Source organism: Ursus arctos, unplaced genomic scaffold (assembly GCF_023065955.2).
Source record: "Ursus arctos isolate Adak ecotype North America unplaced genomic scaffold, UrsArc2.0 scaffold_27, whole genome shotgun sequence".
NCBI classification, from domain to species: Eukaryota; Metazoa; Chordata; class Mammalia; order Carnivora; family Ursidae; genus Ursus; species Ursus arctos.
In genome coordinates, this window is record NW_026622952.1 from 2,586,915 (window position 1) to 2,612,915 (window position 26,001).

At 36.4% G+C, this 26,001-nt stretch overlaps 1 protein-coding gene across 2 annotated transcripts in view; it reads left to right on the top strand.

Annotated features, from left to right (window-relative positions):
• KAT6A (lysine acetyltransferase 6A) overlaps positions 1-26,001 on the top strand; it is a 112,205-nt gene that overhangs the window by 54,732 nt on the left and 31,472 nt on the right. For both annotated transcript variants that reach the window (XM_048226231.2, XM_048226232.2), the window contains 6 exons: positions 1,555-1,663; positions 5,344-5,459; positions 6,272-6,353; positions 8,635-8,770; positions 10,101-10,417; positions 16,159-16,277. In XM_048226231.2, coding sequence (XP_048082188.2) covers positions 1,555-1,663; positions 5,344-5,459; positions 6,272-6,353; positions 8,635-8,770; positions 10,101-10,417; positions 16,159-16,277 — 879 coding nt within the window. The remainder of the gene's footprint in view (positions 1-1,554; positions 1,664-5,343; positions 5,460-6,271; positions 6,354-8,634; positions 8,771-10,100; positions 10,418-16,158; positions 16,278-26,001) is intronic.

A 26,001-nucleotide genomic window follows, 5' to 3' on the forward strand; every position in this document is an offset into this window, starting at 1 on the left:
GAACTTCAGGTCCCTGTATCATAAAGTCCATGGGCATTGCTACATGGATACTTCATAGGCATTTGAAGCTCAGTAAGTCCCAAACTAAGTGCGTCCCCCTCCTCCCAAGCCTGGTTCTGTATTTTGTTTGAATACCCCCATCAGGGGGCCTCCCTGTCAAATACCTCCAGAAGAACTTAAGTCTGGGAAGCCTTCCCCTGACAACCCTTCCTCCTACTTGATTCCCTTCCTCCGTTTTTTCTCATTGTAACACTTCTGTCACAATACTGACAAGACATTGTATCTGTTCTCTCCAGTAGAGTAAAAGAATCTTGAGGGTTTGTATCTCTGTCCCATATAAATGATTGAGAGTTGACTGAGAGTGCCTCCAACTAAACACATCTAACGTCAGACTCAGCATCTCTTTTTCTCCTGATTTTGTGCTTGAAATGGCTTAACCCTTGATGCCATCTTTTCATTAAGTCAGTCATCTTTAACTCATTTCCTTTTCTGTCAAATTCCGTAACTAGTTGATTTCTAAGTCCATAGCTATTTTTTTCTGTTCCTTTTTTTTTTTCTTTTTTAAATCTTTGGTTCAGGTTCTTGTCTTCACCAGACTATTGTAGTCATTGTTTAAATGTTCTACTTATCTTTAGGTTCTCCCCCATTTGTCTTTGATATTGCTACTGGATTTTTCCCCCTCAAATACAGGTGATTATCTCTTGATTCAGTAGCCTTCTATTGTTCTTCTCTTCCTGCGGGATAAAGTCCAACTTCTTTATAAGACATTCAGTGGTAATCTTCACAAACTGATGTACCGGTGCCCCCACACCTATCACAGAAACCATGTCCTTTAAGTACCGGCTTTAGCAGACTGCACACCTAACTTGTTCATACTACTTGTACTGCCTTTCTCGGCATCCTGTGGGCTGGAGGAGCAGGGGCGTTGCTGTAGAGGAACATAGAAACCTAGGTTTAAACCCAGTTTCAACAATTATTATCAATTGTCCTTGGACAAATGTCTTAGGATCCCTTAGCATAGTACTAGTACTTAATACATGTTATCTTCTTTCAACCCTTCTCCTCCAAACTACAACTGGAATTTATCTTTCTCATTTGTACAGAGCACTTACTGTTTGTCTCTCCTAGCACTTAATTTCTTCTGCCTTATGTGGTGCTTATTTCTGCACATTTGTCACTTCTCCTACATGACATACAACTTTTTAAGGATTGAGACTGTGATTTCTTATGCTTAATTCAGTTGAATTTCTTCAATCTTAGGTGAAGAATTTGCTTCATTTAATCCATACTGTGTCATTTAGTTTCTGAGTGACCACTATGGTTGAGATACGATTTTTTGGACCAAAGTTGTCACTTCAAGGACTGGTGGTAAAGGTCCAGCCAAAGCAGGCTTTGTAAAAATTCCCTTACTTAGTTGAAGATTTAGGAGAGTGATACAGTTATCTTACAGTTGCATGTAACTCTCATAGGAATTTAAAACTGTAATTTTAATGTCTTTGTATTAATACTAAAAAAAAGTACTCATACCTGAGTGAATTGTTTTTTCCTTTATAGCCTGTTGCTGAACCAATCCCCATCTGTAGTTTCTGTCTTGGTACAAAAGAACAAAACCGAGAAAAGAAGCCAGAGGAACTCATCTCCTGTGCCGACTGTGGCAACAGTGGTATGTAATCCCCTGGATTCCTTCTGACATATGTTGTCAGGCAATAGGGAGGTGTATTTAACTGAGATGGTATCCTTGATCCTTATAAAACTAATATTTTTATTTGATTCTGGTTTAAGGTAACTGAGACGCGCTTCTAGACAAGGGAGGGATTTAAATGTATAGTTGAAATGTTTTATTCAGTTAATTTAAATCAGGTCTTAGTTTTGTTTTTTGTTTTTTATAAAAATCTTTCCATAGATTTATTTTTTCCTGTTATCTTTATATTTGATGATCAAACATCTGTTCAAATGAACAGCAATCAGTTGGAAATTATTGCTCATTTCTTTAATAATCACTACTTATCTTTCTTGATTTAAGCATCAGGCTGTATGAATAGAACCAGGATGATAACAGATTTGTTTTTCTTGATAGAAACTTACATATTCACATTGGGAAATGGAATGTTGACACTGCAGTTTAGTGAGCTGTGTGAAATCCTGGGCTCTAAAAATGATTTGCAAAGACTCTCCTCGTTTGTCAATTCCAGAGATATTCTTGGTCTATATTTTCAGAACTTACAAGTTTTTGTAGGAAGGCCATATTAGTAAACCAACATTATACATTACCTTTGATCATTGGCTTAATTTTTAGTGTTTTATATCTGTAACAATCATGATTTAGTTGAGAAACCAGAAACCACCCTAGGTAGTTCAAGAGGGAAGAAATTTAATACCAGGACCAGATGTTTGTGAAATTGTTAGAAGGGCTGCAGAGGAAAGCTCTAAGCTGGGCTTTAAGGACTGATGCTGGAATATCACAGAACTGACCCACCAAGGGAGTCACTTATATCTGTTCCATTTGGAAGAGGTGGAAGCAGGAGGCTGCTACAGGACGGTAGCTGAATTTGGATCTTGAAAGGCTGAATTTGGCCATCACCACAGTTACCTCTGGATAGCCGTGAAGGTGAAGAGTGGATAGGTACTGGCATTTTCATGACTGTCAGTACCAGGAGAAAAGTAGTCTTTGTTTCATTTCTCCCTTTCAAAAAATCACTCAAACATGTCCAGTTGGTAGAATTTAATTCACATCTAGAGCCTAGCTGCAAAGGAGTCTAGGAAGGATAGCTTTCAGCTTTTTTGTTTTTATTTACAGAAGGTTTTTGAAGGCGGCCGCAAGAGATCTTGGGTGGTAGGTAACCATATCCAGCATAATATCACAAACCAAAATGAGCTCTGGATGGATTTTACAGTTAAATATAAACCATAAAATCATAAAATATTAGACAAAACCATAGTGACATATCGTACATTGCAGTGATTTCCAAACTATTTTCGTAGTAGAACCCTTAAAAAATCATGTGGAACCCAAATATATAAAACAGATGAAAAGAGATCTGCTCAGGTGAGGTGGGAATAAAATGGTGGTGTTGGGGTGGGGGGGAGAGTTGTGTGATAACCCTGCCTTGTAAGACGCATTATATTTGAGGTGGTCTCTTAAGTTCTTTACAATTTGAAAACAATAGAGGGAACTTTTAAATAACTATTAGAATAAATAACTATTGGTTACCTATTGCTGTAGAAATAAACTATTCCAAAATGTAGCAGCTAAAAGCAACAACATTTTTTAATTTCATATGCCTGTTGGTCAGGAATTTGGGAGTGGCTTACCTGAGTGGTTTTGACTTGGGATCTTTCATGAGGTTGCAATCAGGATTTTAACTGATACTCAGTCATCTGAAGGCTTCCATTCCATGATGACTGACTGACCTGGCTGGCAAGTTAATGCTGCCTGTTGACAGAGAGCCTCAGTTCTTTGCCATGTGGACTTCTTCATAGGGCTGCATGTGTGCCACACCATGGCAGCTGGATTCCCCTGAGCAGGTATCTGAGAGAGACAGAGAGCAAGTGGCATCTGCAGTATCTTTTATTACCTAGCCGTAGCCTGTCATTTCATCAGGGAACTACACAAAGTGTCAGTTGGTATTCTTGCCAAAAGGCAAGAATGTTTGGAGGGCAGCTCGGAGGCTGGCTATTACAGTAGCCAAGGAAGGAAATTACGGACATAGTCAAATATATGACAGTTGATACTTTCCAAACTGAGAACTAAAATACCCAAAATTAAAAAAAAATTTTTTTTAAAGGATTGTTTGGGGAAAATAATTGCATTAAATATGGTAAAGGGCCAAAAGCTATAAAGTGTAAAGAGCATGTTTATATTTCTAGCATAAAGTGCAAAGGTCAGAGCCTGTGAACAGGTAGTTTATATGAGAGAAAGTTAACTGTTGGACATACTAAGAAAACATTTTACCCAGGTAATAATAAGCATGCACTCCAGCGCAGCAGCGAGGTGTGATTTTATAGCTTTTATAATAATAAAATTTGAACCATAAGAGAACCCAAACCTAGAGCTGATGAAATTGTGGTAAAACATTTGTACTTTGCTGGTAGCACTAGATATTATATCAGAGGATTTGGAAACATGGTTTGGCAATGCATATCTACTTTTCAAGCTACAGAAATGTTTCTTTCATTTCACTTACCAACCCCACTTTCAGGAATTTATTTTAAGGAATTAATCTAAAAGAAGGAAAGAATCTGTAGACATAAAATAATTCATTGTAGTATTCTATTATGGGTAATAGTTTAAATAGTTAACAGTAGGGAAATGGCCAGGTAGGTTATAGGGTATCAACTCAGTGGAATTATTCCATTTAAGGAATATAAATATAATGTTTACTTGAGTAAAAGGATGAAGAAAAGCAAAATAAAACTGTACGTACTCTACAATTAAAACTGTGCAAGAGCTTTTAGCAAGTCTAAATAGGAAAAATAGAACAGGGAATGGCTATCTAGGAAGAAGAGATTATGAATGAGATTTTTACATTTTCTCATTTTCCTTTAATGTCAGTGATGTTTTGATAATAAGCTTCATAGATCTCATAAGAGAGAAATTTATTTAGGAATAGAAAGGAGAGGAGAGAAAATAATTCAACCAGCCCTTTCTCTCACCAAAGAAAAATAAACGTAACCAACTTTTAGAGGAAAGGGACAAATCTTTTCAGAGTGAGGGAAGATTTGCTTTCTTAAAATTTTGGCAATCAAACGGATACTAACTCTTGGAAAAGGAAACTTTTTTCCCTGTTAATTCTAATCACAATAGAAATATTGCTTAGGTTTTAGTTTTTAGCTAAAGTAACTTACTTTAAATGATGGGATTTAATAAGAATATATTTTTGGTTATAAAAGTAATATGTTATTGTTTAAAAATTGAGAGCACAGAAGGGTGTGAAATGGAAGGTAAAATCCTTCTCCTTGAAAGTGTTTATAGCTTCATATCCTAGGATATTACAGTTGCAAACAGTTTTTGTGTATCCTTCCAGAAATGGCCTAGGAATGCTATGTATTGGTATACATATAAGCATGTATACTCACATAATAATTTAATGCAGGCTTGATAAAAGTTAGGAGTTTGTCAGGTTTTTCATAATCACATTGGGGGGTGGTGGCGTACTAAGTACAGTTTAGCATCAATAAAACTGAATAGGAATGCCAAGTCCTGATGATTGGCAAGCTTCCAAGGGCATCTCTTCTTGATATATATCTTGATTTAAGGTAATTGCCTTTTTCTGCATCATTCCTTTAATACAATTACAAAATGATCCTTGATTGTTTCATTTGAGAATTTTCTCCTCTTACTAGGTCATCCATCCTGTTTAAAGTTTTCCCCTGAACTAACGGTTAGAGTGAAGGCCTTACGGTGGCAGTGCATTGAGTGTAAAACGTGCAGCTCCTGTCGAGATCAAGGCAAAAATGCAGTGAGTATCTTTGCCTTCTCATGTGAATATTTCACTTAGAAGTAGAATGTGCAACTGGTATTTTCCTCTAAGTAGTATTGGCTATTTTTCAGTCACTTGGTCCAGCAGAATTTGAAACAGGAGTCTCTTTAAATTACACACCATTAGTTTAGAATACTCTTTGAGATTTGGCTTCTTTCTAGATGGTTTCTAAAGCACCTTAATTAATGTTTGCAGACAGACTAAGCTACTTTAAAGAAATAGTCCTTTTTCTTTTTTAAGATTTTGTTTATTTATTTGACAGAGACAGTGAGAGGGGGAACACAAGCAGGGGAGTGGGAGAGGGAAAAGCAGGCCTCCCGCTGAGCAGGGAGCCCAGTGGGATGCCGGGCTCTATCTCAGGACCCTGGGATCATGACCTGAGCCAAAAGTGGATGCTTAACGACTGAGCCACCTAGGTGCCCCTAAAGAAATACTCCTGAATTTTTTTTGGGTAGCGTGGAGGCATTCACTTAGGAATGATCAGTTAGTTTATTAACACAAATCATCCTTTTTTCTTTTCCATTAGAAAACTAAAGTTACCTTATATCTGATTACTGGATAAACTTGAAAGTTATGAAACTGTAGTTCTTTATTCAATTTTGGTTGAAGCAAAACTTGTGCTAACTCAGACTGTCCATTTACTCAGTTAATACAAATTGAAGAAACTTTTACTGTTATGGTAGCTCATCTCCTTTATGAGATCATTGAAGATTCCTAGGTTTTATGAAGTTGTGATCCTCATATGTTTTTGTTTCATAAGGTTAAGCAAAACTGTCCTTTCTCTTTTTTAGGATAACATGCTCTTTTGTGATTCCTGTGACCGAGGCTTTCACATGGAGTGTTGTGATCCGCCACTCACCCGGATGCCAAAAGGTGAGAAATACTTTCTGAAATCAGACTGGCAATATAAAGGGCATGTTAATGAAAGTACCTTTTATGTACTTTGCTAAATGAAAGAATAATTTGCATCTTTCTATTTAGGATTGTATAAGTAGGAAGAGAGCTGTCACCTTAAAGGTGGGGACAGTCTGTTGAGGCATCCTAACATTCTTATGTGTATGGATTTATTATTTTCCTCTATTTTCAATGTTTGAGTATCCATGGAGAGTGAAGTAGTTCATTTATGAATGAATATTTGCCAGTCCTATAGCTAGAGGACAAAATACTTGCCTTACGTAATATTTTGTAATATCTCTTTCTGTAAAGGAAGAAATGAAATTGTATTAGATCATGTTGATTATATCAGTATTGATCACTGTTCATCACTTTTGAAAGGCCTAGAGCTATTAGTCTCTGGTTTATTCAAAACTTTAAAAAATGTTTTAATAAAATAATTTGCAAACAAATAATTTTTGTGCCCTAACTCATAAGAGTACAGCTTAATGTTACTCTGTTCTTTTGACTCCTGTTCCTTGAAAGGTATTTGGTTGGAATATAATTGCCTGTTGGTTGAGCTTCCATCTTATATGCTTACAGTTCCTTAAAAAAAAAAAAAAAAAAAGCCAGTTAGTCTCTCCTGCTTTTGCCTTATCACAAATTCCATTTTTAGCTCTGATTTTGTGACTTAATAGGTATCTTAAGTAAAATGCTTATAGGATATCTGATAATTTCTTCTTGGAAAAAATTTTCCTGTGGATGGAAAGGGACTGAACCTTAGGTATAGGCAAGTTATTCTACTTAGGATCCTACTTGAGTCCCTCTTATGTCATTCTGTTGGTTGTTACCTTTTGAAAAGTCTTAGATTTATATGTATTGGAAGAATAAATACCCCCTTTCCTACCTCTTCCATTTACTTGAAGTCTGGGCAAAAGGCCTTCTGAGAATCCTTCAAGATAAGAAAGGTTTTCTTAGGACTTCATTCCTGTGTGTAGTGCCTACAAAGAAGTTTCATTGCAGTTTAAAGCAGGAATCATTTTATTTTCAAGTAATTGCAGACTTCCAGAAAAGTGGCAAAAATAGTACAGAGACTTCTTATTGCCCCCATCACCAGCTTCTTCTAATATTAACATCGTATAAAACCATAGTACAATTACTGAAACCAGGAAACTAACATTGATATGATACAGTTAACTAATCTGTAGACCTTATTTGAATTTGTGGTCCAGAATCCAGTCCTGGATTTCAGATTGCATTTAATTGTCATATTTCCTTAGTTTCTTCCTGTCTGTGTTAATTCTTCAGACTGCCTTTCTTGACCTTGACACTTTTGAAGAAACTGGTCAGCTATTTTGTAGCAAGTCCTTAAATTTGGGTTTGTCTCTTTCTTTATCATTGATTAAATTAAGATTATGAAATTTGATAAGAACACCACAGAAGTGATATTGTATCCTTCTTAGTGCGTTGTAGTGTGGGTGTATAATACAAATACGTCTTATTACTGGTAATGTTAACTGTGATCACTTGATTACAGTAGAAACCTGACTTCAAAGTTACTCTTTTTCCTCCTTGTGCTAATTTTAGCATCCATCAGTGTGATTGTTGTTTGCACTAATTTAGTTTGGTGTTTACGTGATGATGGTTTTTTTGCTTCCGTCATCCCTTCTACATTTATTAATTGGAATTCTAGAAGGAAGAGGTACCCCTTTTCCCATTTATTTGTTCAGTTATTAATGGACTCATGGATATTTATTTTACTCAGTGGGTTATAATCCATTGATGTGATTATTTCTTTTTTTGCTCAGAATGACCCAGATTTGGCTATTGGGAGCTCTTTCAAGTTGGCTTCTAAGTCCTTTTGACATGCCTTCCTCACTTTTGAGCACTTCTCCATTTTCTGGCACCATAAGATGTTCCAGGTTATCAAGTATTTTCCTTGCTTCAGTCCTGGAATTAGTTCTTACTCTATGGAAACCTGGCTTCTTTTCTTATAGAATGGTAATTGGAAACTAATATCTGTCAGGGGTAGAGCAGGGCTTTTTAACTGAGGATCAGTGGAATTCAACCGTATGTGGGCTTCAGGATACTTGTGAGTCTTTTTTAGTTGTTGTAGAATTTTGTGTGTATATGTTTTCATGTTTGTTTTTCTAAGGGGCTTTCATCAGATTTTTAAATGGGAGTCCTTGACCTGAGAGAGGTTAAGAACTCCTAGAGTATCTGAACTCTTTCCGTGTATCTATGTCTATTGTACTTTATGTGGAATTTTATTTTTTTATAGGCATGTGGATATGTCAAATATGTCGACCTAGGAAAAAAGGACGGAAACTTCTACAGAAGAAGGCAGCACAGATAAAACGGCGCTATGCTAACCCAATAGGACGTCCGAAAAACAGGTTAAAGAAACAAAACACGGTGTAAGTTGTACTTGTGGCAAGGTGAGGGGAGAAAAGGATAGGGTCTTCTCTCTAGTGTAGGAGTCACTTGTTTGCTTTATGAAAAAAATTCCAGTTGTTACAACTGGCACTTTTATGTAATAATAATGGCTATACTTACTGAACTCTTAATAAAAAGTGCCAAGTTAGAATAAGTCCTAAGTGCCTTACGATGTGTTAATCATTTAATTTTCCCAACAATCAAATGAAGTAGTATTGTTGTTATTACTCTTATTTTTCAAAGGAGGAAACTACAACACAGAAAGATTAACTTGCACAGTTCATAGTAAGTGTTGAACTGGGATTAAAACCCACAACTAGTTTGGCACCAAAGTCTAACTCTTAAACACTGCCTTATATTGCTGCTCTTATGTAAACAAGAAAGAAAAAATGATGTCACAGCATTTCGCAGATTCCTCTCCTGATGTGGTCTCAGTAGTTTATCTATATTTCATGTAAAAATCACTGGATAACTTTTACTGTTGAGGTCATAGCCAAGTCCCATTTCTATGTCCTGATGTAAAATAAAATAATGTGTTTTCATCTGTTAGCAGAAATCAGGGGTATAATTATCTTTTGTGGACTAGGAAACTGGGCTATGTCTGGAGGATGCGGGACAAGATTCAGTAGCTAATTCTTTTTTTTTTTTTTTTGAGTGTCTATAGTAATTTCCTTTTGATGATATGTAAGATATCTTTAAACCTGTATTCTTAAAAATTTTACCTATTTTTTCTACACTTTAGACTGTTTTGAAGATAATAACTGAAAGGAATGGGCATTAGCAGCTTGAAATACACAGCACCAGTATTGTAGTGCATATTTTAAATCTTAAATCAGGCTTTAATTTTCCTGTAAGATGATCTTTTGATTCCTGACTTTCAGAGAGTATTCCATCCTTGTGTTTAGAGGTAAAAGTGTAACTCTGAGTTGGTACAGAGATCATAGGACCTAATACCTGAAGGGTCTTAATTGTTCTCTGGTCCAACTCTCATTTTATAGATGAAGACACTGGTTTTTAGACAATTTGATTTCTCTAAGATGTATAGCTAGAAAGTAGCAGAATTATGACTTAAACATGCCTTCTGACTCCCAACCTTAGGATTCTTTTTGCTATAAAATACTAGACTTTCCAGAAATATTATTTCTAATAACAGTATTACTTCTCATTCCTATAATATTTATGGTTTATGGAATATTCTTAACAATATAGTTTTTAAATAAAGCTATAGGTTATTTACTAATTACATGTTATATATTAAATAAATATTTCTTTTTTAATAGTTACCCTTTTCCCTGTTTGATTTTTTTTTAGATCAAAAGGCCCCTTCAGCAAAGTTCGAACTGGTCCAGGAAGGGGCCGGAAACGTAAAATCACTCTTTCCGGTCAGTCAGCATCGTCATCAGAAGAAGGATATTTAGAGCGAATAGATGGTTTGGACTTCTGCAGAGATAGCAGTGTCCCCTTGAAGTTCAACAAGAAAACCAAAGGGCTCATTGATGGCCTTACCAAATTCTTCACCCCTTCCCCCGATGGGCGGAAACCTCGAGGGGAAGTGGTAGACTACTCTGAGCAATATAGAATCAGGAAAAAGGGCAACAGAAAATCAAGCACTTCAGATTGGCCCACAGGTAAAAATTCACTTAGAAGCAAAATGTATTCCCAAAGTGTATTATTTGGAATAACCTAGTTATCTAGAATAGATTTATATTTGATTATTATCTGTGGTTATGGACTAGAAGAACATATTAAAGATACATATCTAGATTAAAGTAAGGTGGTGACTATGGCAGGGATTGAGAGGCTGGAGATGAAATTGCAAGAATGGGTAAAATAGGAGCTCTTAGGCAAAAGCTGGTGTTTTTTTTTTTTTGTTTGTTGTTTGGTAGAACCACAAAGAATCTTAGAAATTTAAGGTCTGACCTTAAATCAGGGATATCTTTACATTTCATAAATTACAAAACAAATCATGTGATGAGCGACATGATGCTTACTTTATTTCCATAAGGAAATTAGAAAAGAGTGTGGGTAGATAAAATGCTATTGATCTAAACATAGAGAAAAGACCAAAATATACGTATGATAAGGTCACTGATTTTTCTACTTTAAATCTTGGCAAATATAGTTGTAATATTTCATGAATTATACTTTAAAAGAGAGAAAGAGAGAGAACTACAACTTCAGACCATTTACTTATATATCAGGATAACTCTCCTAGTTTTCATTTATTTATTTAAAATTCTGTTTATTGAAACTAAAAAACAAAAAGAAAAATAATTCACCCATTTCTCTTACCCTCTACCTCCCACCTTTCTTCTGGCAAACCACCAATCTGTTCTCTGTATCTATGAGTTTGGTATGTATGTAGGTATGTATGTATGTATGTATGTTATTTATTTATGCTGAATAATATTATACACATACACCACAGTTTCTTTAATCCATTGATGGATTAGGTTATTTACATATCTTGACTATTGTAGATAATGCTACGGTGAACATGGGGTGAATATATCTTTTCAAATGAATGTTTTCGCTTTCTTTGGATACATACCCAGAAGTGGAATTGCTGGATTGTATGGCAGTTCTGTTTTTAATTTTTTGAGGAACCACTATACTGTTTTCCATAGTGGCTACACCAGTATAAATTCCCATCAACAGTGCGCAGAGGTTCCCTCGTCTCTGCTTTCTCACCAACATTTGTAATTTCTAGTCTTTTTGATAATAGCCATCCTGACAGGTGTGAGGTGATACCTCCTTGTGTGTGTGTTTTTTTTTTTTTTAAGATTTTTATTTATTTATTCAACAGAGATAGAGACATCCAGCAAAGAGAGGGAACACAAGCAGGGGGAGTGGGAGAGGAAGAAGCAGGCTCATAGCGGAGGAGCCTGATGTGGGGCTGGATCCCAGAACGCCGGGATCACGCCCTGAGCCGAAGGCAGACGCTTAACCGCTGGGCCACACAGGCGCCCCCCTCCTTGTATTTTTGATTTGCATTTCACTGTTGATTAATGATGTAGAGCATCTTTTCGTGTACCTTTGGCCCATTTTTATGTCTTTGTTGGGAAAATGTCCTTTCAGATCTTCTGCCCATTTTAAAATGGATTGTTTTTTGTGGGGTGTTTTTGTTTCTGGTTTTTTTGGGGTTTTTTTGGGGTGGGCGGGGAGAGAGAGTCGTGGAGGTGGGGGAGGCCGAGGGGGGAGAGAATCTTAAGCAGGCTGCATGCCCAACACAGAGCTCAACACAGAGCCTAACACAGGATTCGATCTCAAGACCGTGAGATCTTGACCTGAGCCAAAATCAAGAGTCAGACGCTTAACCAACTGAGCCACCCACGTGCCCCGTGGGTTGTTTGTTTTTTGCTATTGAGTTGAATGAGTTCTTTGTATATTTTGGATGTTGACCCCCTATTGGATATATGATTTGCGAATATCTTCTTACATTTGGTAGGTTGCCTTTTTATTTTGTTGATGGTTTCATCTCTGCAGAAGCTTTTTAGTTTGATGTAGTCCTGCTTGTTTGGTTTTGCTTTTGTTGCTTTTGGTTTCGGTATGAGATTTAAAAATGATCATCAAAAAGTAGGGGATTACTGCCTGTGTTTTCTTCTAGGAGTTTTACAGTTTCAGGTCTTAAATTCAAGTCTTTAATCTATTTTGAGTTAGTTTTTGTGTGTGGTATAAGAGAGTTGTGTAGTTTCATTCTTTCACATGTGACTGTCCAGTTTTCCCAACACTATTTATTGAAAAAACATTTTTCCCCCCATTGTATATTCTTGGCTCCGTTGTTGTAATTAATTGACCATATATGCATGGGTTTATTTATAGGTGCTCTGTTCTGTTGCATTGATCTCTTTATCTGTTTTTATACCAATACCATACTGTTTTAATAACTGTAGATTTGTAATGTAGTTTGAAATCAGGGAGCTTTAGTGCTTTGTCCTTTTTTCTCAAGATTGCTTTTGTTATTTGGGTTTTTTTGTGGTTGCATACAAATTTAGACCCCCCCCCCCATTTTTGGGAATAATGCCGTTAGAATTTTTGGGGGAATTGCATTGAATCTGTAGATGGCTTTAGGTACTGTGGACATCTTAACAATATTCTTCCAATCCATGAGTGTGGAATATCTGTCCATTTATTTGTGTCTTTAATTTCTTTCATTAATGTCATTTATATGTGTGTACACACACATACACACACACACACACACACAGTGTTTTGTCTTCAATGTACAGGTCTTTCACTTGCTTGGTTTAATTTATTCCTAGGTATTTTACTCTTTTTGGTGCAATTGTAAATGGGGTTGTTTTCTTAATTTCTTTTTCTGGTAGTTCATTAATAGTGTGTATAGAAACAATTCAGATTTTTGTGTATTGGTTTTTTATCCTTCAAGTTTACTAAATTCATTTATTCTAACAGTTTTTTGGTGGAGTCTTTAGGGTTTTTTCTATATATTATGTCATCTGCAAATAGTGATGGTTTTACTTCTTCTTTTCCAACTTGGATACCCTTTTTTTTTTTTTCCTTGCCTAGTAGCTCTAGTTAGGACTTCCAATCCTATGTTGAATAAAAGTAGTGAGAATAGGTAGCCTTGTCTTGTTTCTGATCTTAGAGGAAAAGCTTTCAGCTTTTTACCATTGAGTATAATGTTAGCTGTGGGCTTGTCATATATGACCTTTATTATGTTGAGGTACATTCTCTCTGTACTTGATTTGTTGAGAGTTTTTATCATAAATGGATGTTGAATTTTTCAAATGCTTTTTCTGCATATCTTGAAATGATCATCTGATTTTTATCTTTCATTTTGTTATTGTGGTGTACCGACTGATTTGTAGATATTGAACCATCCTTGAATCTCTGGAATAAATCCTGTTTGATCATGGTGTATGACCCTTTTACTGTATTGTTGAAATCAATTGGCTAATATTTTGTTGAGGATTTTTGCATCTATGTTCATTGGGGATATTGACCTGTAATTTTCTTTTCTTGTGGTATCTTTGACTGGCTGAGGTAATGCTGGCCTCATAAAATGAGCTTGAAAGCATTTCCTCTTCTATTTTTTGGAAGAGTTTGAGAAGGATTGGCATTAAGTGTTTTTTGAATATTTGGTGGAATTCACCAGTGAAGCTTTTGTTTGTTGGGAAGTTTTAGATTATTGATTCAGTCTCCTTAATAGTAATGGGTGTTTTCAGATTTTCTATTTTATCATGATTCAGTCTTGGTAGGTTGTATGTTTCTAGAAATTTATCCATTTCTTCTAGATAGTCCAGTTTTTTTTGGTATAATTGTTTGTAGTAGTCTCTGTGATTTTTGTATTTCTGTGTTATCAGTTGTAACATCCCCTCTTTTTATTCATTTCATACTTGTGTATCAGGCTAAGTTCCCTAGTTTTCAAAGTAGAAGAGATCTGTAGTGAAGACTTAATAGTGTAGCAGTTAATTCAAGTAAGAGATGAGAAATTTTGATTAACTGTCTTGCTAAAGCTTAAACTAGTCTCATTGCTATTTAGTGGCTTGAGTTTACAGACTTAACCCTGTGAAGGAAGTATAAAAGTGTCTGAGGAAAGTAGAAGAATGAGAATGGACTCTTTTGGATCACAAGGGCCAAAAATGTAGTATCTCATATACTGTAAGAGAATTTCTTAATGTTGATTTCCTTCCCCCGGGTATCTCATTGGTGATTGTATTCACTGCTTCTTCATTCGTGCTTATATAAATGGTTGATTGGTCCAGCACAGGAGAGGGAATCCTCATCATTGACAGGTCCCCCTTTTTATGCTATATTGATTGGCTATCACCAGACTGGCAATCAACTAATTACTCTGTAAGCGTTTGAATACTTTTCATGTCTTTATCAGCAATGTACACTGTAATTCCACTCTGAGTATGTTTATCTGAGAAAATATGCAAGCCATTTAGGTTGGACTTAGGAGGAAAGAATCTAAAACAGATCCTAGTGAAAGGCATTTTTGAATTAACTATTTCACTGGAGATGGATTATTACAAGAGCTTCCTGGAAGGTTTTAGAAATAGAAATTATTAGAGAAAATGTGTAAAGTATATGGAGAATCAATATTGACTTTTTGCATTGGTGTGAGTTTTTGCTGTAATTGGCTTTGTAAGTTTATGAATTGTAGAGTTTAAGGAACAGTCTGCACCATCTGATAGAATGCTGTTGAATGCTGTACTAAATCTGTGCCTGCATCCATCTTTGACATGCACTAGGGGGCATTAAAGTCACGTAGTATCTTCAGATACATGTTTTTCAATTTGGGAATATTTTCAACAGTGAGTCCTTGTCCTTATTATTCTTATACTAGGGAATAACAGACAGCCTATATGTCTATTTAATTTGAAAAGAACTGTCACAAATTGGTCTTTTCTGCCATACTTATACAAACAGGAAATTAGTCCATCAGCAGTGTCATCTTCAAGTGCAGAAGATAATGATCTACATATTCCCCCAATACTCCTTTCATGAATTTCCTTGTCCATGTGAGGAAGATACATCATTTACTGAATGATTATTATAATTTCTCATACTTACCCAGAGGATTATCATCTGTGAGTCTCAGATTTGTGGAGTTTTGCTTATTTAATAGGGGAGGGGAGTGTGGTAGTTATTTCAAAGGTTATCTTCTTGCTGAGCTGAAAATGTACTGGCCTTACGAAGATCACAGGATTATTAAGATTTATAAAAGGAACAAATTTCACGTGTTTTGGTTCCATGTGATGAAAATCATGTCCTGCTGTAACATAAACTTCCATACTACCAAAAAATGAAAAAGCGATATTTGAATGTTGATATATTAAATTCATACTAAAAATTTGGTATTCATATTATTTCAAAGTTTCATATTCCTTAGACCTTTTTTCTGTTCTGCTTTTGTATATATTATTATTATTTAAGTTTTTATTTAAATTAGTTAACATACACAGTATAATATTGTGTAATATTAGTTTCAGGTGTACAGTACAGTGTTTCAACACTTCTATATGTCACCTGGTGCTTATCATACTTCTGTATATATTATAATATGTAATTGTGTATATTATATATTCATATATATGTATGTATATATTCATGTATATATCATAATATACTAAAATATGTATCAATGAAGTTGAAATTTAGTTATGTAATAATTTTAAGAAGTTTTAGGACAGGTCAGGTTTTCATTATAAGCAGATATAATATGTACATGCTATTTATTATCCCATCTTTCTAGGTGTCAGTTTATTGCTATCCTCTTCTCTTACGAAAATAATATTAAGGTGTTCAAACTGAAATAAAGGCTTTTGAAATTTTTCCTAGTTCATATATTAAACTAAGGATAATATTAATAACATGTGAGCCCTTTTTTTTTTCTGTGCAGACAATCAGGATGGCTGGGATGGCAAACAAGAAAGTGAGGAACGGCTTTTTGGGAGCCAGGAAATCATGACTGAGAAAGATATGGAATTATTTCGTGATATCCAAGAACAAGCACTGCAGGTAAAGTTGGATAGTCAGATTGGACAAATAATTTGGTCATGGACGAGAAACAGGGAATTAATTGTCCTGGGGTAAAGAAGTAACAGCTATTCATTTATCTATCTGATCTGCAAATAGATGTGGTTTGTGTATGTACATAGTTCTGCTGGTTAACATATTCCATTTATTTATTTATTCATTTATTTATTTATTAAGATTTTATTTACTTATTTGACAGAGACAGCCAGTGAGAGAGGGAACACAAGCAGGGGGAGTGGGAGAGGAAGAAGCAGGCTCCTAGCGGAGGAGCCTGATGTGGGGCTCGATCCCAGAACGCCGGGATCACGCCCTGAGCCGAAGGCAGATGCTTAACGACTGCATCACTCAGGCGCCCCAACATGTCCCTTTTAAACCCATTATGACTGCTTTGGTTTTGCAGATAAACAGGTTTCTTTTGGCTACCAGTGCTTTTTTGAATAAAGATTTTATTTCTTTATTTGAGAGAGAGAGAGAGCACACGTGCGCATGAGCACGAGTGGGGCAAGAGGGAGAGGGAGAAGCAGACCCCCCTGAGCAGGGAGCCCGATGTGGGGCTTGGTCCCAGGACCCCAGGGTCATGAACTGAGCTGAAGGCAGATGGTTAACCCACTGAGTCACCCAGGTGCCCCTTTACTACCAGTATTTTTTTTTTTTTTAAGATTTTATTTATTTATTCGACAGAGATAGAGACAGCCAGAGAGAGAGGGAACGCAAGCAGGGGAGTGGGAGAGGAAGAAGCAGGCTCCCAGCGGAGGAGCCTGATGCGGGGCTCGATCCTATAACGCCAGGATCACGCCCTGAGCCGAAGGCACACGCTTAACGACTGAGCCACCCAGGCGCCCCTTTACTACCAGTATTAAATGAGTTTGCTTTATTTATTTTCTGTCTCATGTATGAAGAAGAGTTTGGGATTTGACCAGCCAAAAAACAAAAACCAAGCTTTTTTCAAGTGATAAAACACCCATATTCATTACTGCTAGAAATATTTATTAAATGCTTTTGCCTTAATCCTTTGGGACATGTAGCAAGATACAAACATATAGACAGAGAACCTACTTATGCTTCAGATGCCGAAGATGCCATAGTGAATGACAGGATTCCTTCTCGCAAGTATAGTCTAGGAGAGACTTGTAAATAAATAATTTCATTCATGTGGAAGGTTTAATTGTAGGGTACATGGTGTTTTGGGAGAATAGGGAACAAGCATCTACCTATGCCTGGGGAGGTCAAAGGAGGATTCATTGAGGGAAAATGCTATATGAGCTCATCTTAAAGAATATGTATGAGTTTATCAGGATAACAAGGAATGGGGTCCCATATAATCAGAAGGAAAAGAAATGCAAGACTTGAAAATGGGGGAAAACATGCTTAATTGTGGGAATAAATAAATTTTCACATAGGATAAAGAATATTAGGTGTAGATAATGATAAGAGATGAGATTGGAAAAGTGCAAGGGCTAGATCATAAAGGCTCTTCTAGATTATGTTCATTTTTCTTGTGTCTTTTCTTTCTTTGCCACCAACTCTCACTATGTTAGCCAAGTTGAGTTCTATCTTTTGTCTTGAAAGTAAGAGTTTATAAGGCTGGTGCTGGGGATTCCTGTTGTATAGGTGACACTCTTTGGGTTAAGAAACCCATTTGTGAATAGATTGTTTGTGTAGGTCATTATGCGAGTATTTTTGAAAAATAAAAACAACAGTATAACTAGTCAAACATTTGATGAGCATTCTACCATCTACCAAAATATTGGGTTTGAGTCAGCTAGATCTTGGTTCAATTTGTGGTTTGTCATTTACTGACTTCTACTTTGGGAGGGTTGTTTAACATCTCAAGGCACATTTCGTTTCCTACCAATAAGAAAAAGTACTATAGATGCTGTAATAGAAATTTACATAGTGTTCAGTGGAAATTCAGAGGAGGAGGTAGTTCCTTTTTTGAGGAACTTTTTTTTCCTAAGTTATAGACATAATGGTAATGTCCTTTTACTCCTGCTCATTTGTGTATATTTCCTAAAAATAAGGATGTTCTTGCACATGATCATAGTTTGATCATCAAATCGAGAATTTAACAGAGATAAAGTATATTATCCAATCGGAAGATTTTATTCAAATTTTGCCAGTTGTACCACTAATGCTCTTTTATAGCAAAAGGAAAAAACAACTTGCCCTGGGTTGTTACTCAGTGTAGGATCACGTGTTTCATATAATTGTCATGTCTCCTTAGTTTCCTTTAATCTGGAACAATTCTTCAGTCTTTATCTTCCATGATTTTGACATTTTTGAAGTGCATAGGTCATTTATTTCATAGACTGTCCATCCCTTTGAGCTTGTTTTATGTTTCATCATGATTAGATTCAGGTGATCCACTTTTGGCAGAAACACTATAGAGATGATATGTCATCTGCGCATGGTATCGGGAGGTATGTAGTATCTATGTGTCCTGTTACAAGTGATGTTAACTCTGAACACGTCGTTAAGGGGGAATTTCTTCTCTGTAAAATTATTTTCTTTCTGTAAGTATCTTCTGGCAGTACACTTTGAAGCCATGTAAATATCCTGTTTCTCATCAAACTTTTACCCACTGGATTTAGCATCCAGTGGTGATTCTTGCCTGAAACTATTACTTGTTGGTTGCTAAACAGATGATTTTCTAATTCCATCATTTCTTTTATGGTGTTTACTAATTGGCATCCTACTGTAAGGAAAGCCTTTTTTTCTTCTCATTTATTTACTCATTTTATTGAGACTTGAAAATTCTTATTTTATGAATTATAATTTTATTGCTATCAGTATTTATTTTGATGCTTACATTGTTACAGATTTGGGCAGGGGAACCTCTTCAAGCCAGCTACTGTGTCCTTTTGACATGTCTCCCCGTCTTTTTTTTTTTTTTTTTTTTTACTTTGTCCAATGTATTCAACTCTTTTTTAAAATTGAGGTGTAATTGACGTATAACATTCTGTTAGTTCAGGTGTACAACATAATGATTCATTGTTTGTATATATCATCCTTACTTTTGACCACAGCAATATGTTCTCGGCTCTTACCGTTCTAGCTATAGATTCAGCCATTTCTCTAAGAATCCTTGCTTTCTTTTAGTGGAGAGTGGGAGTAAATGGCAGTTTGGTCCTTTTACTGGATCGGGTCTCTCTTTCTCTATTTCATACTCCGTATTTAATCCATCAGCAAATCCTAATGGTTCCAACTTCAAAATATATCCAGAATAGGACTACTTCTTACTATTTATACCTTTACTATCTTAGTCTGAGCCACCACTGTCTCTTGATTGGGCTGTTGTAATACCCCTGGACTAATCTCCTTGCTTCTGCTTTTCTCCTTCACCCCAGTCTCTAGTCTGTATTCTTTATACACGGGCCAGAGTAAATATTTTCAAACTTAAGTTGGATCATCCACTCTTCTGCACAGAAAACCTTTAATGTCTTTCAGTCTTGTTTAGAATTTTTAGTATACGTGCTGCTGAAGCAAGCACTTGCTTAGAATTTTTAACAACCAAAGTCTTTGTCTTTATCTTTAGACCCACTAGCATCTCCTGGCTGCCTTTTTCTTTGGCTACTCCCCCTTGTTCTGGCCCTTGTTCGCTTGACTCCAGCCACAGGACTCCTCTTTCTCAGACACACCAAGCACCCTCCTGCCTCGGAGCTTTTGTACTTACTACTCCCTCTGTCTGGATTGCTTCTCCTTTAGTCTAGATGTCTGGTTGGCAGGAGTTGGAATAATAGTGGTGTGAAGAGAAAGGTCGACTAGAAGGAGTTAAAAGGGATGCTGAACCTTGCTGAGGCCCAGTGGAGACAATATAAATTTGTATCAACAGTAATCTAGCTAACTGTGTGTTTCTCCCAGCATTTTATTAAACTTGTGATTGTCCATGTGTGTATCTGGCACCAAGGAGATAAACAACTAGATTTTTGAATTCTTGATTTGTGTTTATTTTCATTGGCAGTGAACTAAAATTGTTATGAAGGTGGTATTTCTCCATGAGTTTTTTTCATTTAGTATTCATGTGCTTGGCATGGTATGAGAGCTGAAGGGTGAACAAAAAGACATAGACTCTATTTTCATGAAGCTTTCAGTTTCATTAGCGAGGCAATAAAGCAGTAAATGGTCATATATATAAACAGTCATATAAATAAATCATGAATTACAAACCAGTAAGTAATAGGAAGAAAATAAGAATGCAGCAAGAGATTATAACAGGGGCTTCCTGATCTAGATTGCTGGAGGTTGGGATTCCTCTTTTAAGGAAGTAATAATTTACTCAGAGATGTAAAAGATGAGTAGAAGGTCAGCAAGTCAAAGAGCTAGAGAGAAGAATGTTCCAGACATAGGAGAACTGCCTGTGTAAATGTTTTGAGGCATATATAAGAACTCTGTAAATTTGAGGAACTGTAAGAACACCAGTATAACTTGAGTACAATGAATAAAAGAGTCACACAAGATGAAGCTGGAGAGAGAGGCTGAGGAAAAAGTTAGGATTTGGGTTTTTACTGTAATTGTAGTAGGAAACCATTGAATAATTTTAGTAAGGAAATAGGATCAGATTTGCATTAATTTTTTTTCCTCGCCACTATATGAAGAATGGGTTAGAATTAGGCAAGAGTGGAATACGGAAACCCTATTTAGAGGCTTTTGCAGTGATTCAAATGAAAGAAGTGGCTTAGACGAGAGAGGTGGCAGTGGAAATGGGAGAGAAGTGGATGGATTTAGAATATATTCTAGAGATGGAATCAGCAGAACTTGGTGATAGATTTGATGTGTTGTTTAAGGGAGCAAGAGGACATCAGGGTTGACTCCCTGGTTCTCTGACTTCATGGAATAGAGAAAGTGGGTTGAAACCAATTGGGAAAGTTACCATTAGTTAAATTATATGATGTTTTGAAAACATTTACAAAGATAATGCATGAAGTAATTTTTGAAAGACTGGACATGGCATAGCAGAAGCTTGTTCAAAGTTTGTTTCAAAAACATTGCAGGAAGATTACAGGGCCTTAGGTGATCTTACAGCTGCACTAGTAAAAGATAAGTGATACAGGAATTAATTTTGGAATTCATCCAGCCAACAACTTATCATTTATTGCATGCCGTCTTGGTTCTAGGAACTGTGCTAGGTGTAGAGGCTATGAGTAAGATACAGTTTTTATTCTCACCGAGAATACGACTTACCATGTAGTAAGAAATGTGCCCAGAAAAGCAAATCCAATATTTGCTCATAGTGATTTTATTGAGTAATTAAGTTTTGTATGATGCATTATCAGATTGAGTCAAGAATTAGTGAATTGTTTATAAGAAAGGGCCATCTATTTATTCATTTTGATTTTTCTTTTTTTTTTTCTTTTTTTACTTCAGAAGAAGTAAGAATATCATTTATCTGGTACTATGTTTCTTCATTAGCTATGCAGTGAATATGTTCATAAAAGAGCCACCTCTGAAAAGAAAAACAGAAGTATGAGAAATTAGTAGTTATAGGCTTTTGTTCTGGATTTTTTTTTCAACAGTTAACTTATGGGCCTGGAAGAAATGGTTTTTCTTAAAAGTTCCATCACCAGAAAGAAGCATTTATATTCAGCTCATCCCATTGGAACATAATAGCCTTTTTGAAATATATACAGTGATTTTTACATAAAATATCACCAAATAGCATGTTATATTTCCATACTAATTTTAATGCTTTCTAATTTTGAAGAATTTGATTGGTTTTTGTGGGGGCTTTTTGTATGGTTGTGGAAAGTTAACAGAGCATTTTTGAAATCTGGGCTGTTAATCTTTTTCTTTGCATAAAGAATTGAACAGTTATTAGAAATGGAATAAACTATATTCAGCAACTCTCCTAATCCTGTGAGGTAAGGATTGTTATTACCATTTTACATAGGAGGAAACCAAGACTTTTAGTTAAGTGACTTTCCTGAAGTTATATAACTAGTAATGGCAGAAGTAGAGTTTGAACTCAGGCCTGTGTGGCTTCACATCTTATGCCCTTAATCACAATAATGTCCTGCATTACGCTGTTAAAAAAAAAAAAGTTATAGAGGCATCAAAATCGTAAGGCATGCACTAAATCCAAGTAGGGAAAAGTATATAGAAGATAAACAGCAAACAGTGACATAAGAATACGAATTAATGTAACTCATTGCTATATTAAATGATACAGATTGTTCCATATGTTCAGAGTATACTAAGATTAGTAGGAGTTGTTACGATCTGAGATGATTACAGAAGAAGCAGGCTTAAGAGGATGATTCAGATTTAGGTAAATGGAGAGAATGAGGGCTTACCAGGGTAGGATAAACAACATTAAGTTGAGCTTTGAGGAATGAATGACAACTATAAATATGAGAGACATTGTGATTATTGGTCCATGAGAGCAACAAATACTTGAGGGCCTAATATATGCAAGTCACATTGTGGAGATGATGTGGAGGACACCGTAGTTGCTCATAAAGATGTCATAGTACAGATAGTCCTTGCTTTGCATGGTACTGTGTTAATGGAAACCTGCCTAGTGGAATCGTGTCCATTCTTTATACATTTCTGTGGTGACTGAGATTTGATCTCCGTTTAGATAGTCATGTTTGTGTTAACATGGCATCATATAAAGCAAGAACTGCTTGTATTTAGTTTGATAGATAAAACAATGAATTTTTGTTGGGCAATGGTAAGAAGTACATTGAATAACCAGTATAGGGCTGAATCTTGGAGGGCTTTAAAAGCTAGTAGTGGGGGGCAGGCACCTGGGTGGCTCAGTTGGTTAGGCATCTGCCTCTTGATTTCAGCTCATGTCATGGTCTCAGGGTTGTGAGACTGAGCCCCACATCAGGCTCTTCGCTGGGTGTAGAGCCTGTTTAAAATACTTTCTTCCTTTCCATACTACCCCTCTTCTCTCTCTCTCTCTCTCTCTCTCTCTTTAAAAAAAAAAAAAAAAAAAAAAAAGGCTAGTAAGAGGACATGAGTCTTGGCATGCCAGGATTTAGAAGTATCCCCATGACTGCTTTTTTGTTGTTGGAATGATTTCTCTTTGGTACTGGTAAAATTAGAGATGGGGAATGGGAGGTTGTTTTAGTGTCTTAGGCATTTACCCATTAATTACAAGTCACATATTAAAGGCTAGTTAAATGTATTTTGAGTTCATTTGTTTGACAGGTTAGCACGATTTTATTGAGTATTTATTAAGATAGTGGTTAAGAGCCTAGGTATTAGAAACAGCCTGCACAGGTCCAAATCCTACCTCTGCTGAGTGACCTTACTTAATAGATTTGTTGAAAGGATTCAATGAGTTGATATTTGCAAAGTGCTTAGTGTGTCATTCATATAATGAGCACTAGATAAATGTGAGTTTCTGCTAGTTATCTTGGTGCTAGGTGCTAGAAATACTTAGGTAAATAGAAAATGTGTCCCTGTTCTCCAGTTGAAGAGATATTTATAAACAAAGCCATGTGGTTAGTAATAGATACCCTTTTACTGTGTGCCGGGTACTACATATAGCATTATATATCAATTTTTTTCATTTAGTACAACCTTATTACTTATTCCTGTTCTACAGATGAAGAAATGAAGCCTTAGAAAGATTGTCTTACCTAGAGTCATATAGTTGTTATTATCAGAATCAGTATTTGAACCCATCCAGTCCGACTCCAGATCCTTCCTTAACTCTTAATTTCTAGTTCATGGTATCATGCTACCATAGAGATATATATAAGATGAAATGAGAATGAACAGGAAGGCATCTGTCTAGGGATGTTAGGGGAGTCTTCATGGAAGAGGTGATACTTGAGCAGGCCGTTGAGGGAATGAGTAAAAACTTACTATTGGGCAAGAGGAGGAGGGCATTTCAAGAAGACCGGTTTGGGTTTGAGAAAGCTTATTGAACCCTTGGAGCTGCATGCAGCTTGTTTGGCTGGAGTTCAGGTAAGAGATGAGATTGAAATTAAGTATGGACCAGATCACACAGGTCCCATGGTTCATGTTAAGAAGTTTGTACTTCATTTTTTAGTTACAGGAGTTCTTTCAAGTAGTTAAATAGCTCTTGAGGAGCTATTGAAGACTTTAAAAAGAGTGACATAGTTGTATTTGTGCTTAGAAACTCAGCTTTGGTGATACAGTGAGTCGTGGATTGAATAAGACCTGAACAAGGACATCTACCAGTCCAATGATTACAATAATTAGAATAAAAAGTGACTGGGACCCAAACGAAGGTGGAAGAGATACAGTAGGCAGAGATTTTGAGAAAGATTGAGGATTGAATGGGAAAGATAGGGTTTTTGGAGTTGGGGTTGAAGGAGAGGGCAGAACCAGATAAATCTCCCAGTGTTCTTCTGTTTTGAGTAGGTGATACTAAATGTGGAAAGAGGAGCTTTTTTGATAGAAGAAGAGACCTTCCTTACGTAAATTAGGGGCTTGTATGAAATCTAAAATGGAGGATTTCTATAGCCTAGTATATATATGTATATGCAGGTCAGGAGGGTTTCCCGTAGGAGATATCAGCAGACGGGTGATAGATGAAACTAAGTAGGTAATAGCTGAGGTTGTTATCATAGATAACATCTAACAATAAATATTACTGAGTACAGGTTACCATCTGCCAGGTGCTGAAGATACAACAGTGAACAAAAAAGATTTTTAAAAAAAATCCTCATTAGGAGCTTACAGTTTCGTTGGGACGGGGCTAGGTTAAAGTAAATGGTATACCATGTGGTAGTGTTATGGAGAAAAAGCAAGGGAGGGAGACAAAATTCAGAGGCAAAGGATCGTTTTGTGCAGTTTTAAATTGTTGGGTTAGGGACTGTCTGACATTTAACAGAAACCTGAAGGAGGTAAGAGAATGAACCATGTGAGTATCAGGGGGAGTAACATTCCAGACAGGGGAGCAGAAATGCAAAGGCCCTGAATTGGGATTTGTACTTTGCATGGTCAAGGAAACACAAAGAAGGCCAGTGTAGTTGGAGCCGAGTAAGTATGAGGTAGAATAGAAATTAGGTGATGAGAGGACAGAAAGGTATTGGGAGGTCAGATATGATAGGGTTTTCTAGGTCATTATAAGGAGTATGGCTTTTATTCTGAGTGAGGATCCCTTGGAGGATTTTGAGTAGAAGAGTGACTTAAGTTTGAACAGAATTACTCTGGCTTCCTTGTAGATTGAGGCAGAAATACAAAAACAAGAAGGAAACTTAAGAGGCTATTAGAATTATCCAAGTAGGAGATAACAGTGGTTTGGATCATAGTGCTAGGGGTAGAATTGGAATTCTCATTATGTTTTGAAGGTGGTAGACCATTAGGATATGCTGATGGATTAGATAGTGAAACAAGGAATTAAGGAGGAGCAGGTTTGAGGAAAAAAGATCAGGAGTTTGATTTTGAACACGTTAAACTTAAGATTCCTGTAAGGCATTCAGGAGAGGAGATACCAAGTAGACAGTGGGATATATGTGTCTGGAATTCAAAGCGTAGGTCTGGGGTGAAAACGTAAATGTAGAACGTGTCAGTGAGTTGGTGGTACTAAGAGGAAGGAGACTAGATGAGGTCACCAAAGGAAAGGGCAGAGCTCTGAGGAGTCCTGAGGTACTCCCAACTTTTAGAGATTGGAGAAAGGAGGGGCGCCTGGGTGGCACAGCGGTTAAGCGTCTGCCTTCGGCTCAGGGCGTGATCCCGGCGTTCTGGGATCGAGCCCCACATCAGGCTCCTCTGCTGTGAGCCT